This window comes from Stenella coeruleoalba (assembly GCF_951394435.1).
Source record: "Stenella coeruleoalba genome assembly, chromosome: 16".
NCBI lineage: Eukaryota > Metazoa > Chordata > Mammalia > Artiodactyla > Delphinidae > Stenella > Stenella coeruleoalba.
In genome coordinates, this window is record NC_137162.1 from 16,545,825 (window position 1) to 16,563,756 (window position 17,932).

At 44.0% G+C, this 17,932-nt stretch overlaps 1 protein-coding gene across 1 annotated transcript in view; it reads right to left on the bottom strand.

Moving 5' to 3' along the window:
- Nucleotides 1-9,225: 9,225 nt before the first annotated feature.
- The window catches only part of CASP7 (caspase 7), a 30,987-nt gene continuing 22,280 nt past the window's right edge, over nt 9,226-17,932 (bottom strand). The window contains exons 3-7 of the mRNA XM_079900627.1: nt 16,446-16,582; nt 15,855-15,983; nt 13,326-13,501; nt 12,803-12,932; nt 9,226-10,827 (exon numbers count right to left, since the gene is read on the bottom strand). Of these exons, the coding sequence (XP_079756753.1) occupies nt 10,604-10,827; nt 12,803-12,932; nt 13,326-13,501; nt 15,855-15,983; nt 16,446-16,582 (796 nt within the window). The 3' untranslated portion in view covers nt 9,226-10,603. The remainder of the gene's footprint in view (nt 10,828-12,802; nt 12,933-13,325; nt 13,502-15,854; nt 15,984-16,445; nt 16,583-17,932) is intronic.

Genomic DNA, 17,932 nt, shown 5'->3' on the forward strand with positions numbered 1-17,932 from the left:
CAGAGCTCATTATTGTGCTCTGTGCTCTTGGAGAAATCACTTAACTTCTCTATGCCTCAGTTTTCTTGTCTTTAAATGAGAATGATAAGAGTACCAACTTGCTAGAGTTGTTACAAGGATGAAATGAGCATATATTTGTAAAGTGCTTGGCCCACAGTAAGCACTTTATAAGGGTTTATCAAATAAATCAAGGACGTTGTGTCTGTAATTTAACTTATAAATGAGTTTGTGTAGGAGCCATACCTCTAATGGGAGGGGCTAGGCTCCTCTCTGAGTTTAAAGACTCTTCAAAGTACTTCATAGTGGCATTGGGGGTGTGAAGTCATCCTTTCCATGTTTCCCTTGAGTAAATAGAGGCTACACGAGGCTCAGGAATCATCTAAGAGTCACCTGGTAATAAACATCATGACAGAGTTGAAACCCACCAGGCCTAGGATCACGATACCAAGTTTATGCTTCTGGTCTGCTTCAGCTCACTGGAAGACCTTGGGTTTGTCCCCTTTTTCCCCCTGGGAAGGGGGGACCAGATGACTTCCTGGTGCCTAACAGGCCTAGTAGTCTACAGGTCTCATAATAGTAGCAGCTTAATTGATTGTGCAGTTTGCCAGTTACAAGGTGCTTATACAGTGTCTCCTGCTTGCACAAAAATCTTGCGAGGGAAGCAGGGCAGATATTATATCCCCTGTTTTACAACCAAGAAGCGAAGCCAGCTGATAAAAATGTTTGGTATCTGGTAAGTTACCACTGAGGGTAACTGGAGCTGGATCCCACTAGGAAACTCTGGAAGCTATTCTACAACACTCACCTTAGTTATTCCACCCAGGGGTGAGGGAGCTGGGGTATTTATAGACCAACTCCTGTCTATCATCAGGGGGCCATGCATTTCTGGCACTGCTGACCTGTCATATATGTAGCAAAGTGGGCTCAGGAGGCCAGAGGGATCCAGAGGGACATGTGGGTGTTGACACTTGGGAGTAGACCGATGTGGCTGCCACCAGCAACTGCTACAGTCCCCCTTAGATAAGATGCTCTTGTCACTTTTACCTGGAAATATGTCTGAAATATAGTTTTGTAGTTGGGCACATTGCTATTTTCACCTCAGTCAGGGTTTTGAGGACAAGGAGATGTGGCAGGTTAATAATGGTCCCCAAAGATGTCCACATCCTAACCCTGGAACCTGTGAATATGTTACCTCACATGGCAAAATGGTCATTGCAGATGTGAGTAAGTTAAGGATCTTGAGATGGGAAGATTATCTTGGCTTATTTGTGTGGGCCTGCTAGAATCACAAGGTCCCTATAAGAAGGAGGCAGGAGGTCAGAGGAGAGAGAAGATGCTACACTGCTGGCTTTGAAGAAATGAGGAAGGGGCCAGGGGCCAAGGAATGTAAAACCTCTAGAAGTTGAAAAAAGCAAGGAAAGATTGATAGATTTTCCCCTGAAGCCTCCAGATGGCATAGAGCCCTGCGGATACCTTGATTTTATATTTCTGCACTTCATAACTCCGAGAGAATAAATTAGTGTTGTTTGAAGCCACGAAATTTGTGGTCATTTGTTAGAACAGCAATTGGAAATTAATGCAGAGCAAATGGATGGGTTAACATCAGGGTCTACCACAGATGTTCAGTAGGTAGCTCAAACAACTTGTGCAAAACAGAAACCTTGATTTTCACCATCCTCACCCTTCCCACCAAACCTCTTCCCAGTCTCAGGAAACTGCACCATTTCATCTACCTGTTAGGCTATAAACCGGAATCATCCTTAATTTCCAGCATTTTCGCATATCCCTACTCCAAATCTGTCAGCCAATCCTGCTGTCTCTGCCTTCAAGACAAAGCCCACACCTGACCACTTCCCATGACATCCACTACCATGTCAACCTGCATCTCTCACCTAGGCCACTACTGCAACTCCTGGGCTCCCTGCTTCTACTTTCTCTCTTTAGTCCATTCTCCAGAGTATCTTTGACAATAAATAGTTCATGAAATCCTACCACTTCCCCGCTCAAATCTCTCCAATGGCTTCCCGTTCGTTGTATCAGAATGAAATCCAATGTGTTCGCCATGGTTGAGAGCCCTACATGATCTGGCCCTGCCCACCTTTCACCCTTATTTCCCAGCATCCTGCTCTGCAGCACTGGCTTTCTTGATGTTTCTCAAATAGGCCCAGGTGGTAGCTGCCTCAGAGCCTTTGCACTCACTGCTTGCTATGCCTAGAAACCCCTTTCTTTGCATGTCTACGTGGCCCACTCCATCACTCTGCTCAAGTTTCTGCTCAGATGTGGCTCTGAGGAGGCCTTTCCCAGTCATTCTACCTAACTTAACCTTCCTCTCACCCACCTCCCCATTCCTGAGCTTCTTATCCTGCTTTATTTCTTCATAATACTTCTCACTACATGAAATCATATTAACTATCTGTCTTCTCCACTAAAATATAAATTCTATGGGCTTCCCTGGTGGCGCAGCGGTTGAGAGTCCACCTGCCGATCCAGGGGACACGGGTTCGTGCCCCAGTCTGGGAAGATCCCACATGCCACGGAGCGGCTGGGCCCGTGAGCCATGGCCACTGGGCCTGCGTGTCCGGAGCCTGTGCTCCGCAACGGGAGAGGTCACAACAGTGAGAGGCCCGCATACCGCAAAAAAAAAATTAAAATTAAAAAAAAATTAAAAAAAATAGAATAAAATATAAATTCTATGAGAGAAAAGACTGTTTTTTTTACCTGTTCTTTCCCCAATGCTAAGAACAGTGCTTAGCACAGATCTCAATAAATATCTGTTGACTGAGAAAAAATACATATAAAAGGTTATTTCCTTTTTGGTGTCTATCATGATCAGTCAAAGATAAGTGGTGCTTCTCATGTAGGCGCGGTTTACCCAGAACACAAATTAGTGCATTTTCACATATCCACCCACCCACACCTTCTAGATCTTTATGCCTGAAAGAGAAATTTGTCTTCAGCTCCCACAAGTCCTAAGTTGGAAGAGAAATTGTGAACCAACTGTGACTTCACTGAAAGTACAAATCCTCCAACAGAGCTCTCTCTTCAATCACAAGTGGAGCCTCTTGCCCTCTGAAATGAGAGGGACCACTGTTCACATCGGCTATGGGACTGGTAGGCGCTGGTTAATTTATCACAGAAAATTCTTACTTGGTATTCTTATCTAACCCCTGCCTCTAGCACACACCCAAATTTCCTGGTTTTTAAATTAGCCATACTCATTTGCTCTTGGTACTTATATTATTTTTAAAAGTTTAGCAGACGGAACATATCTATCTTTATAATTGCTTCCTCTCTTGTTTTTCTTATTATTTTTCCTTCTCTCCTTCTTACACTCAGTCTCACTGAAGAATGTATCTATCCCGTAGGACCCTCCTCAGGCTCTAAAGTTTCTAAACTGTTCAACTTACCCCTTCCCAGGGTGCATTCTACCGCTAGTTTAAAGTTTGGCTGCAAACTGGAATCACATGGAGAGGTTTAACAACGCTGATTCCTGGTCCCACCCTCAGAGATCCTGACTTAGTTGGTCTGGGATACTGCCTGGGATACTGCCTGGGCACTGGGCTGGAAAAATCTCCAGGTGATTCTAGGGTGTAGTCACAATTGAGAACCATCACATCTGGTCAATCTCCTTAGGGTCTTTATTTTTTTACAATTAAAAAAAATAAACTTATTTTATTTATTTTTGGCTTCATTGGGTCTTCGTTGCTGCGCATGGCTTTCTCTACTTGCGGCGAGCGGGGGCTACTCTTTGTTTCCGTGCGCGGGCTTCTCTGGTTGCGGTGGCGTCTCTTGTTGCAGAGGCTTCTCTTGTTGCAGAGCACGGGCTCTAGGCATGCGGGCTTCAGTAGTTGTGGCTCACGGGCTTGGCACACGGGCTTAGTTGCTCCGTGGCATGTGAGATCTTCCTGGACCAGGGCTCGAACCCGGGTCCCCTGCATTGGCAGGCGGATTCTTAACCACTGTGCCACAAGGGAAGTCCCCTTCAGGGTCTTTAGAATCGCCCCTTCTGAATAAACTCCATAGACTCCCTGGAATTTTCCATTTATCTCTTTAAATTCACAAAGACCTGGCTTTTGCTTGATGACTCATAACAACGCCCACCAAAGGAAATGTCTCCTTATTTGATCTTATAGTTCTTTGGAGTTTGCAAAGCCCTTTCCACACATTTTTCTTTAAATCCTCCCAACATCCCTGTGAGGTGGGCATTCAGGGCCAAGATGAGGTGATGGAAGCTGGAACAATGGTCTGCAGAGTTAGGGCTGGGGCAGACAGATTGAGCAAAACAAGCAAATAGACAAACACACACACACACAATAAACAATAACCCCATAAAAACAGGATACCCAGTTAAATTGGAATTCCAGATAAGCAACGAATAATTTTTCAGTATAAGTATATTCCATGGAATATTTGGGACACACTTACACTAAAAAAATTTGTTGCTCTGCCTGAAATTCCAATGTAACTGGGCACCTTGTATTTTATTGGACATCTCTGCACTCAGCGCCCGTTCCGCTTCCGAAGCTCAGGCTGGTGGCTACGCCATTCCTTGGCCTTCCTCTAATTCTCTTGCCTTCCTTTCCTGCTCCCGTTCTTCCTCTTCTCTGCATGGGTAGCCTTAATCCTCAGAAAGCCTCTTCTGTAGATTAGAATCCACTTGCACTTCCTTTTTTTCCCTCCTTCCTAATCTCCTTCTTGTGTCCTAAATTATTAATAAGGTCAGGCTGGTTTAAAAAACATAGTCAAACATTTATTGAGTACTTTCTGTGTGCCAGGCATTGTGCTAAGCGCTCTGTACTCATTATTTCATTTATTTCTCACAAGACACTTAGAGGTAGATACAATTTCCTAGCTACCTACCTATGGCTACTTCCATTTTAAGATGGAGAAACTGAGGTTTAGAGAGCTTGAGAGATTCCTCAAGGTTATCTAACTTGGAAGTGCCAAAGCTGGGCTGGGAACAGGGCTCTTCCTCCAGAGCCTTTGTTCTCAACTAGCATACTAGGAAAATGAGACGGTACAAAGAGCCTTGTGGCTTTGCTATTCAAATTTTCCAGCTTGTTCAACTTAGCTTTCTGAAGCTCCTGGGATTTGGAACAACCATTGGATAAACCTCTTCCATGCCATGTGGGAGGCCTAGGAGATGAAAAGTGTTGACAGCGTAGCCATCCGTAAGATGCATACATATTTTTGGAAATCTTATTTTTAACCCTGAAAAAACGAAGTGTCACCCACAAGTCTCTTGAAGGAAGACTTCAGCATCCATTGCCAGCGAAGTAAACACTTAACCCAGGACAACGTTCTTTAAACACGTTTGCTGAGGCTAAGGGGCAAATAGTTTATGCTGATTCCGGGTAACAGACGACAAATACAGTGTGTCAGAGAGGCTTTTTTTCAAGTGTTCCATAGCTTTTTTGGTATAAGCTGCCCCTATGCTTTAGCAGTCTGTAAATATTTGTGCAATTAATGTATGCTTGCAGACGTCTCAAGAGAAAAGCAGGCTTCATAATGCCAAGAAAAATTGTAATTAGCAACACAAAAGAAAAAGAATTTGTCTCTTTCATCTCAGTGCTTAAAAACTGTCAGCACTTAATACAGCTGGAAGCTTCAGAAAAGATAATTTGCAAAAGCTGATTTTCCTAAGCTTTTAAGAGTTGGTCCTGCATATATCCTAGTATAAAAAACATACACTTGAGAATTAACTTTTCCCTTCCTTACTTAACATTAAACCAGTTAATATTAATTATGAAAGGTGTGGTAGAGAAAAGTTCCTTTAAAAATGTCAGTAATGTTATTAAAGAAAGTATTTTACATTGTGGTACCTAAGAGGCACTGGAGGAGAGGGAAAACACGAGTGGCCCATCTTGCCTAGAAATGATTGCCTAAGTGATCTGAGAGGAAGAGGAAAGAGGTGTGCCTGCAGATACCAGCTGGAGAAGCCCGTGCATCTGGACCCATTCATTGCAAGCTCCCTCACACTTCCCAAGCTTCCTCCAAAAGTCACCCTGGGCTTGAAGTTCCTGTTCAGCCTCTGGAAGTTCCTGGGCAAGTGTTCTCTAGTTCTCAAGTTTAGGAAAGCGAAAGCTAGGTACAACCAATCACAGGCAACTAGGGTTTAGACTATAGCCAACCAATACTTTCCTTTCTGCTTCCACTTTTTCCCTGTAAAAGATTTTCCCCAGCTCCCTTTGAGGGAGCACTTCTAACCACTTCCCCTTTGGAGCAAATAAATTCCTAAAATTTTAATATGCCTCAGTTTATCTTTTAATGGGACTCAGAGCCAGGTTTCTAAATACTGATGGTTAAAAGCACCTCTGCTAACCCTGGATCCTAAGAAAAAAGTTTGATGCTGTGAGGATTGAGATATGCCTTAAACAACTTAAGCTGGAACTAGCAATTTTTCATTTCATTTCATTCCATTTTTTTTGGTGTGCTGCACAGCTTGCGGGATCTCAGTTCCCCAACCAGGGATTGAACCCAGGCCGTCATGGCAGTGAAAGCGCGGAGTCCTAACCACGAGGCACCAGGGACCTCCCTGGAACTAGCAATTTAGACCAAACCTATCAGACTGTTTCTTCCTCCCTCTTTTTCCCAAATCCTTCCTGAACCTCATGCCATCTACCTGGGTCAGACCATCAAAGCTCAAGAAATGCCTGGCCTTGTATTTCTGCAGTTATATCAACCCCCAGTGCCTTCCAAATTTAAATCCTTTGACCTCGTTTGGCTTTAAATGCTTAAAACAAACTTATTAGAAAACTGTAGTGCCATAAATATTTATATAAACCAAAGCCCGTGCCAAAGCCAACTCATCACCTTCGGCTTTTGGGTTTTCAGATGTTGATCATGTACTTTTAGAAGGCTATTCAAGCACGAACCTGCAAGCTAATGGAGTTTCCACGTCCACACCAGTACTGCGGTGGTGGCTGGGGTCTTCCACGTGTGTTCTTGGTGTATTTGTGTTAACGATTTATGAATCCGAAAGAATTATTTGCCATCTGATCCGAAACAAAGTCCTGAAATCTATCGGAAGGGTGATGTGATCTATGGCCCGAGGGCACACTGGCAGGGACAGGCGATAATTCTCTCTATTGGGAGGACTGGTGGGAAGAGACAGGATCTGTGGTTTCAACGCACAACAGCTCCTGCCCACAGCAGAAACATGCGCAGCATGGATCCCTTAGTCCCATTCTGTCTAGGAAGACATCTTAGAGCCTGCAATTCATATTCTCAAACACGTTGAGAACATAAAAACAATCCTATCATATCACTCAGCAGAAGGCTCATCTAAAATGGAGAAGGGCATAGAAAGTATACCATGGAAATTAAGGGCATGGTAGAGTTCTACACGGAGATTTTTGCTGAAGGTTAAGACGTGCTCGGAACATGTCTTCTGTGAAAACTCCAAAATAGATGTTTTTCCATGATCTTTTTAGGTATATACTATATTATCAGCTTCAGTTTCAGTGGAGAGGGGAAGCAAAAGTGTGTAAACAAGTGGTCCTTGCCCTCAACACTGAGCTTCTCAAAGTGTCCTGTGCACGTGGATCCCCTGGGGATCTGGTTAAAATGCAGATTCTTGTTGAGTGGGGCGGAGCCTGGGATTCTGCATTTCTGACAAGCTCCCAGGGGATGTGGACGTTGCCCGCACACACTTGGTATTGATATTTACAAGGCAAAAACATTTACAAGGCAAGACAGTGTAAAAGAACCTTTTGATCTTGCCGTTATCTTTGAAGAACTCTGAAGGATCACATTCCTTTGGAAATTCATGGTACCCGGGGCTACTGCTATTTGTGTCCCTGCCTAAGGACACAGATGCATTGCTGCTGCTTGAAATTGGTGACCACCGCAGCTTCTCACCTGGCCAGATGTCTGCTGGAAAAGGCCTGACAGATGGAAAGCCAGACGAAAGGTGTGCTCCTAGGAAGTCAAAAGGCAATCCTTGGTGGCCAGAGTATCTGGACAAAAGATTTCAGGAGACGCACTGCAAGGCTGGACAAAAGAAAGGATTTGTCAACCGGTGTCTATGTCCTTTCAGTGGACATTATCTTCTTTCTCACAGAGAAACCTTGATTTTCTTGAGGTTTTAAACCATGTTGAATACACTGCATTCCAGCACTTTGAGACCTATTTTGGGCAATTTATAAACATAATAGGCTTATGATGGTTTATGGAAATTTGCTCAGAGGAAAAAGCTCTAGGCAGAGCCTAAAGCTGGCACTTAAAATAGGCTAGTGGCACCATGAGAAAAAGCAAACAAAGATAAACCCAGACTTGAGCCCACCATGCCAAGTGAGGCATCTTCCTCACCCACAGCAGCACTCTGCCTGGTACTTTTGCAAGGGGGAAGCTTGGATTCTAAATAACAATAACCAGGAACGTGTGTTCACCAGGACTGAGTTCTCCTTTAGTGCAATTTGTCATCAGAATTTCAGATTATAAAAAGATTGGAAAGTTTAAGAATGGAGACGGGTATGAACACATACCCAGCTTGGAACAGGGTTTCTGATCTTGATAAACGAAGGCTCTTTCCTAACAGCGATTTATATTTCTGGACTAAGGGGCATGAGGTAATGTTATTTTATAAGCTTAATGACTGCTCAGAGAATTAAAAAAAGAATAATGCTGACACTTGGAATCACTTCTGTCTCTTTAATGAAGCTTAGAAGGCAAATGTCAGTAAGTAGGGTGCCATGGTTTTTACTTCAAATTACAAGGCCCTTGGGCACATTTATTTCTAAGACAGGAACCTTTAACAGGGGAGTCTATTTCCCAAAGAACAGCCTGTGAATTCTGAGAAAAGTGGGGTAGGTGCTTGTTGATTCTCTTGATTGACGATCACCACTTAAATTTTGAACATTTGGTGGATTTTAGACGGGCAGGAAACAGGGACAAGTCTAATAAACTGGCCCTAAATTAGTTTTCTTATTGAAAGAAGATACTTTTACACCATCTGATTTTGTTGCCAAATTAAAAAGGGCCAGCCCATCACAAACAGCTTTACAAGTTCATTAACCCTTTATGGGAAGAGTTTCAGCTTCCTAAGTGATTGTTTACTTGTTGTTTTATTAATGTTTGAGCTTCAAAAGAAAATATGAATTACATTTTGTGTTGAGGTCAAGTCAGTAGGGTTAATTCTTACCCTGTTTTCTCATTTTCCCAGTGAAATAAAAAAAAAAACTTCAAAAGGAAAGCAAACTGAGCAGATTAGGAATTAAACAACCACATTTTAATCAATAAATATAAACATTTGTTTGTTAACAAGTTATCGGGCAGAGTAAAATAGTAATTATCAAGGATTCAAAAGGGGACACCACCTTGAAAACACAGCGCAAATATCTTCGCCATAAACCTTCCCCCATTTAGAGAATTAGAGGTAACAAAAAATTTACCCAGAATAAGGCTTGGGATAACCTAAAAAGTTCCAGGCAGATTGTAAAGCTAAAATAGATGATTTTGTACATAACAGGTAACACAAAGATTATCTGACAACTCAATGAATAAATGATTGACTGGATGATTCACTGAACACAGGGAATAGGATTCCTTCTATTCACATTGTGAGCCAGGCCCATATCTATTTCTGTAACTCCCTTGCCTCACTCTCCCTTGCTATGCTCTGTATTGCAGGAAATCACACTTCCCAGGGCCCTTGCCAGATTCCTTCCAGGTAGGGCTGGAAGGGTAAGGTGTTAGAGGAAGACTAGAAGGGTAAGGTGTTAGAGGAAGACTAGCCCGGGTAAGTTGCCATGTCTGACTCATCTGGTGTTGCCCCATCTCAGGCAATGGCTTTGTTCCTGCCACGGCTCCATTTCCCACAACTCCTAGGTGGTTCCAGCTCCTACCAGCCAGCCCCCAACCATGTTTCCAGCTCCTGTGTATGACCCCAGCTTCTGGACTCAGGGAACAACACCTCCTCATAGCCCTAGGTGGTAACAGCTTCCTTTCATTTATCTTCTCTTTCATCATCTATGTATGTCAATTTCCTCTATTAAATTCCATCTACTGAAATACTTAGAATGGTTTCTGTTTTCCTGACCGGATCGTGACTACTACATATTAGAATCATTACACTTTTTTCCCCCTCTAACATATCTGGGAATTCCTGCACGAGAATCCGCTGTAAGCCAATGAAAATCATCACTCAAACCGCATTCAATACCCACTTTCTGCAATACAGGCAAACGAATATCCCTTTGGCTGTTTTTTTGTCAAGCACTCTCTTTGCCAGGTACAAATATGACTCTGATGGTCTACCAAAGTCACCACCAACCACTGTGGACACAGCCAAAACTCATCTGCAGAGGTCATTTTTGTTGTATGTACTAAGTGTGACAACAAGGAAAAAGAAAGACAAACAGGAAATTAATCTTAAGAGAAAGTCGCCAAATGGATAACAATGTTAAAAAAAAAAATATCTCTGAAAATTCAGAGACGATAAGACAGCACCAGAAAGTTTCCTGTTGAATCAATTTTCCTGAAGTTAAAATCTTTTAGAATTTCTGGATCTTTCAAGAGCATCAAAAAAAAAAAAAAAAATTCTGATTCATCAACAAATGATCCGTAGCTTCTCAGCTAGAATGCGCCCCTGGAATGGTTATCTTCAGAAGTAGAGTTCCTTGGTGAGCATGGAGACCACACATGGGATCTGCTTCTTCTCATGAAAGCATGGGTCATTAGATTGAGATTCAAAGTGCCTGGCCACCCTGTCATTCACCCTGGTGAGAATCTGCAAGATCTCCAGGCTCTTCCCGTGCTCGTTCAGGATGGAGCAGAGGGCCTGCACAAACCAGGAGCCACTCCCTGGGTTCCTCCATGAGTAATAGCCTTCAACGGGAGAGAAAGAAGAGGAAATCAGCTGACCTGGCCACTGCTCCGCTCACCACCCAGTAGGAGCTGTCGGTGTTTGGGGCCTTCGCACGTGCTTTTCTGAAGTGACAGTACTCCCCGCCTATCTGTGCAGGGTATGTGTCCTACAGGTAACCACTCTAAAACACAAATCTCATCCTGTCCCTCTCCTACCTAAAACAGTTCCCTTGCACCCCTATATCAGGGTGAAGTTCAGGCTGCTTAGCACAGCCCACAGGGCCCACGACAACGTGGCCCCCTGTCTACCTGTCCGGGTTTGAACTTTGCTAATGCCCTGTCACACCCTGTGCTATGGTCTCTCGCTCCTCTCTGTGCCGTGGGAGTGAAAAGGCAGTGGTCTACAAGCCAGGGTGAGACCTCTCATCAGAAGCCACAATGCCCGGCACCTTGATCTCAACTCCCAGAACTGTAAGAAATGAATTTCTGCCCCCCAGTCTGTGGTCTTATGTTAGCACAGCCGGAGCAGACTGACAGCCCCTGTGGTCCAGCCTTTTGAGTTTTACCAACGCACTGAGCCACCTGCCCCTGGGCACTCTGTCTGGTGAGCCCTCTCTCCCTTCCTCCTGCTGTTTGGTTTTTCAAGACCCAGTTACAGCAGCTCTTTTTTCCAGAAGCCTCTCTCACCTGCCTCCCTAGAGTTCACCCTTCTTCCTTTAGTTCTGCTAGACCTGGCTCAGAGCACCTCCAACCTGAGTCACAGGTTGGTTCACACAGACACATGTTGCCGTGACTCCGTCTCCCTCTCACGGGCAGGAGACCAGATTTCTTTCTTCCACGCACAATCCTTAAAACTTGTGACGTTATCATTCTCACAAAACCCCATCTGTAGATCCCGCCAGAACTGGTTTTCCAAACACAGTGGCCTATTTACTGTAACCAGTACCTCTGTATCAAGCACTTGACAAACTACTACTACAGGTGGGAGAATTCTAACTTAGTGATGGTTTTTACCCCAAACAAAGGAAGTTCACTGAACTCACTCAGGCAGACCTGGAGCTTGGTTAATCCTAAGGTGGCTTGCTTGCTACAGGCATTTCTGGTGTCTCTTAACAGGCTGCCATATAAAAGAATCCTGGCCTGAGCTCTAACTCTATTACATACCAAAATCTCTATATGACCTTGGGCAGGTCACCTAAACTCACCCAAGCTCAATTTTTTCTTCTATCTGTAAAATTAGGACAGATGTAACACCTTTCCTAACTACCTATGCAATTATTTCAGGGACGATTGAGGTAAAAGACATGAACAACACTCGGTAAATTGTAAAGTGCCACAGAAATATTTGTTCTTATAATTCCCAACAATGATAATAATCATCATAAATGAGAGAATTCAGCCTTCTTTGGAGAGAAAAGTGACTACGTCCCTGTGGTAGGCAGAATAATGGCCCCCAGAATAATGGCGCCCAGGGATGTTCATGCCCTAACTCCAGGGCCTGTGAATATGTTACCAGACATGGCAAAAAAGAGCTTCGCAGATGTGATTGAGGTCAAGGAAACAAGATGGGGAAATTATTCTGGATTATCCAGGTGGGACTAATCTAATCACAGGAGTCCTTAAGAGAGGGAAACCCTTCCCAGCTGTGGTCAGAAAGAGCAGTGTAAGGGTGGAGGGAGGGTCAGAGATGGGAGGTTGCCAGTTTTGAAACTGGAGGAAGGAGGCCGCGGGCCAAGGAATGCAGGTGGTTCTAACATGCTGGGAAAGCAAGGACGTGGATTTTCCCCTCTACAGTCTCCAGAAGGAACTGTAGCCCTGCCAACCCATTTTGGAATTCCGTCCTCTGGAACTGTAAGGTAATACATTTGTGTGTGTTAAGCCACTATGTTTGTAGCAATTTATTTCTACAGCAGTAAGAAACTGACATAGCTGCAAGCCTTCATTTCAACGGTGGGCCGGATGGCATGGTCTGGTTAGCAGACAATGGACGTGATACCTGGAACTGTGGAATAGGCGAAGAGAAAGTCGGCTTCAACTGGGATCTTATATCGGGGACTAGCATCTGTGTCACTGATAGGCCCCGAGTCGGCCTGGATCCCATCATCAAGCTCTGTCCCCCGGCAAGCCTAAACATCAAAGCAGAGATCACTCCGTGAAGCAATAGACAGAGCATAAGGACAGAGATCACTCCGTGAAGCAACAGAAACACGTGTGCTGTTCACTGCCGTGTCCCAGTGTTGTCTACGCTTGGCATGTACTAGCAATGCAACAATCTTCAAGATAATTTGATAATGTGTCAAATCAGTAAGCAGAGCAAATAAAAATATTGCAACGTCTTAAACTCTCATAATTTGTGATCCAATGCGATCTAAATGCAGATGGCGAGGATTTAGAGGTAGAAAAATACAACCCAAATTTGCATACCCCAATAGAAACAGCATGTAGATTTGTAAAAAATGACACAATCCAAGTCATTGTGTAATATTTTGCCATTTCTATGGACTTTGGAAAGGGATTACCTGAATGAAGAAGAGTTTGGGTTTCTCTAACAGGGTTTTGCATCGATCCCCCCTAAAATGGGCTGTCAAGTCCTTTATTGCTGTCTTGCCGTCTGTTCCATAAATTAAATTTTCTTCTCCGTGGCTTAATAAGATGCAGGCAAAGCAGGCTGAATTTCTGTGGTCCTCTTCAGAAGCTGCAAGCGATTTAAACATTGAAAAGTTAAAACCTGTGTCCTGTGGGACCTCAGAGGTAGTATTCCCTTCCAGCCTGGCAGCTGTTACTGACAGAGAGGGACGGGCAGATAGTGGAGAAGCACCCCTGGACGACACTGGAGAGAAGTTAGAGAGGGGGAGAATTCTAGAATTCTCTAGAATTCTCATGAGGAAGAGAACCCCAAGGGTAGGAGGGCTTCAGGCAGCAGCTGGGAGACAGCATATGGGGTTGCTGAAGGGTGTGGCCTTTGTTAGGTCTGTGACACTGGGTGAGTTACTTAACCGTTTTGTGCCTTGGTTTCCTTGTCTGTAAAATGGAGACAAGAGTACCCATTAAATGAGTTGATATTTGTAAAGCAGACCACAAGAGTATTGGGCAAATATTTGTTAAAGAAAATAAAACACACTAAGTGAAAGAAGCCACTTGCTAAAGGAAAAATACTCTACGATTCCATGTGTATGAGGCTCCTAGAGTAATCAGGTTCACGGAGGCAGAAAACAGAACGGTGGTTGCCAGGGGTTGCGGGGATGGGGAAATGCGGCGTTAGTGTGTCATGGGGACAGAGTTTCAGTTATGCAAGATGAAAAGAGTTCTTCTGGAGACGGGTGGTGACGGCTGCCGAACAATGGGAATGTACTCACTGCCACTGAACTGTACACGTAAAAGTCGTTAAGATGGTTTTATGTTATGTGTCGTTTACCACAATTTACAAAGTAAAAAATAAGATTACAAAAAAAAAAGAAAGAAAGAAAGAAAGAAAGAAAATGCTAGGTTGGCTGTCAATTTAGGAGACTGAGGAGAGGAACCATAAATTATGTAACGGCTCAGCTTGATTTCATCTAAGGTTCTGGGGTTCTAACTAACTTGCTAGCTAACTAACTAATTACTATAACCTATCCTTTCTTCTTCTCTTCTCTTCATCAATGATGAGGGAAGAAGAAGATTTAGAATTTCGTAATTCCCTGGTGGCCCAGTGGTTAGGACTCCACTCTCTCACTGCCAAGGGCCCGGGTTCGATCCCTGGTTGGGTAGTTAAAAATCCCACAAGCTGTGCGGTGTGGCCAAAAAAAAAAGAAAAAAGTAGTAAAGAATTTCTTGAGCACCTACTGCGGGCAGACAGTGATCTAGGTACTTTGCCGGAGTTATCTTATTTAATCCCTACAAGAGCCGCTTGAAGTAGGCCTCGTTTATCTTTATTTCACTGATAAAAAAATGGAATCTCGGAGAAGTCCTAGAACTTTGTCCTGTCAAGAAAAATCACCATGTTGCTACTTTGACAGGACAGTAAATGGGAATTCTGTGATCCTGACATGCCCTGGACACGGGTGAAATAACTCCCTTTTCATAAGGACAGAAACTACAACTGGGACAAGCCCTTACATCTGTAGAGGCCATTACCCTTCTCAAATCACATTCACAAACTTTCCCTCAGCTAATGCTGACTGCGGCCCCAAGAAGCAGGAGGAGATGGTATCATGATCTGCATTTCAGGAAAGTAAAACACCGAGAAGGCACAGATGCCTCGTCTAGCTCACCCAGCTGCTAGAACTTGGACTAGACCCCACATTTGTACTCTTGACTTCCAGTCTGCTCTACCATGTGGTCTACTAGGGTACAGAAGGTGGGCTCTTAAGATTCCTGTTCGAAGAAATAAGGAAAAGATGACTAGTTTTTAAAAATATAAGAGACGGTACTTAAGAGAGAGTGTTATGGGGGGGGTGTCTTTTTCTTGTTTAGCTGCACAGCTGAGAAAAGCAGCACTGATTGGAATTGTGTGCCTACCCTCTGCCCATGGGTCACCATCTAATGAGCTGGGAGGGCATTACTTTCAATCATTTGCCCTGAATGCGAGAATATCCTAGGTGGCTTCCACTAGATGGTGTGATGTAATAGAAAACATAATTGTTCTGGAATCGGAAGACCAAGGCTTGAGGTTTGGTTCTGCCCCTACTAACTATGCCTTCAGTATGGCCTTTATCCTCTCTAAAGCTCTGTCCCTATATTCATGAAACGGGCAAGATAATATTGTTGGCCAACACGCAGGGGTTGTGTTAAAGATCTAAAGAAACAATTTTGTGAACATGGAATTGGCGGTTTGAAATTGAGACCATTCTGTAGATACAGAACCTATTTCTCTTGCTGTGAGGTAAGCTGCTTTCACATTTTAGGGGGAGATCTAAGTTTCCAGAGAGATAGGTGCCCCAGAGACAGGTATGGAGTCACCCAGAGGATGGAAGGGCTTCCCACGCTGAGACATTTCCCTCCTGCGTGTGAAGGTGTCTTCCCCAGGCGGGGAGAAGGAAGAAGACTGAAGGAGGAAGGGCAGGATGCACCTTTTTTCAGCAGATCTTGCATCCTGGCACAAGAGCAGTCATTATAGACGGTCACGTCGAAACCCAGGCTTCGGAAGCACTTGAAAAGAGCCTCAGCATCTTTGTCTGTTCCGTTGCGGACACCCATTCCTGTGGGAATCAAGCACCGAGTCCATGATGAGTGCCACGTGCTGGCACCATCAGGCCAGGCGCTCCGGCGTAAATGCTGCCAAGGTCACGATTTAGATGAGCGACTGAAATAAGAAGCAAACTCAACGGAGAGGGTAACTCAGCCCACCCACAAAAGGTGAGCCTCGTCACGGCGACTCTCAGGCCCAGTCAGCCCAAACAGCCCGCCTTGATCCTCAGCCAGATCCCACATGTGGTCCAAATATTACATCCGCTGATGCACATGATGGGACTCTCAGACTGCAAGTTCCCAGCTTCCCCGCATCCCTCTTTCCTGGACACTCGAGTACCACCCGCGGAGGGGCTGTCTGCCACAGGAGGTGGGCACAGTGTCTCCCTGATGAACATCTGATACAAGTCTGAATGCAAGCTGAAGAAACTGGAAGGGAACGGCAGAGGCTAGCCCATGCCCACAGCACCCACCTGTCACTCTGTCGAAGTTCTTGTTGTTTATGATGATGCATTTGCCCACCTTCTCAAAATTCATGTTATACTGATACGTAGGCACTCGGTCCCGGGGGTTCTTGGCCGATTTCCCTGAGTCATTTTTTTTCTTCTTACTGGGGAAATACAAAGCCAGTCAGGGGCTGTGGAAGATGTTTGGACAGGAATGACCTCTTGTTTTTACTACTAGCATCAAAGGGGTACCCGAAAATGCTGCAATGTCTGAGAAAAAGAAATGGAGCTGGGGTGGACAGTTGGTTCTGTTTAACTGTCATGTTTAAAATAAACAGGATCTCCTGCTTAATTTCATTAGATGCTACAGAAATGCAAACTGAAATCATAATGCAATACCAATACATTCCTCAGAATGGCTTCATTGTCTTGGTGACCACGTTCGGCACCTGGAATTATCATACGTTACTGCGGGAGCCCCCTTTGTACATCCCTCTGTGGAAAACTGGCAGAACCTACTGAAACTGAACTTAAATATATCCTATGACAGAGCTATTCCACTCCTGGGTATATAGCTCAAAGGAGAGCAGACGTTTACCTAACGACAGAGCCACACATGTGCACAGCAGTACTATTTAAACAGCCCGAAACAGGAAATAATCCAAATGTCCATTTACAGTAGAATGGATAAATTGTGGAATATTCAAGCAATGCAATACTATAGACAGGCAGACCTCAGAGATATAGTGGGTTCGGTCCAGACCACTGCAATAAGCAAACATCCCAATAAAGCAAGTCAGATGATCTTTCTGGTTTCCCAGTGCATATAAAAGTTATGTTTAAACCATACTGTAGTCTATTAAGTGCGTAATATGTCTAAGAAAACAATGTAGGTGTATCTTTATCAAAAAATACTTCATAGCTAAAAAATGCTAACCATCATCTGACAACACAAGGTTGTCACAAGCCTTCAACTTGTAAAAAAAACACATTGTGATGCACAGTGAAGTGAGCACAATAAAATATATGCCTACAATAATGAGAGTGAACAAACCATGACAACACAGAGCCACATGGATGCATCTTAGACACGTAACGCTGAGTGAAAGAACCCATACACAAAAGGGTACAGAAGTGTGTGCACTTCTCTATGTAGATGTTATAATTTAATTAACATTTACATTAAAAGGGGAAAAAAGGAACAGCAACTTAAACAAGAAAGTAGGCCCCTTCCGATCTCCAGACACTGACCATCCAGTTTTCTAAGAGTCAGGCACACAGGCACTGAGACTGGAATCTGGGGCACCGTTGACAGGCTAGAGGAAAACAATGACAAACGTCAGTGGGGAGCTGCACTGCTAGTCGACCGTCTGAATGTAAGCTCCATGACAGAAGAGATTTTTTTATCTCTTTTGAAAAACTGCAGAATCCCCAACACCTAGAACAATGCCTGGCATATGAGTTGCTCAATAAATATTTGTTATAAACTACAGACCAATAGCCCTAATAAATAA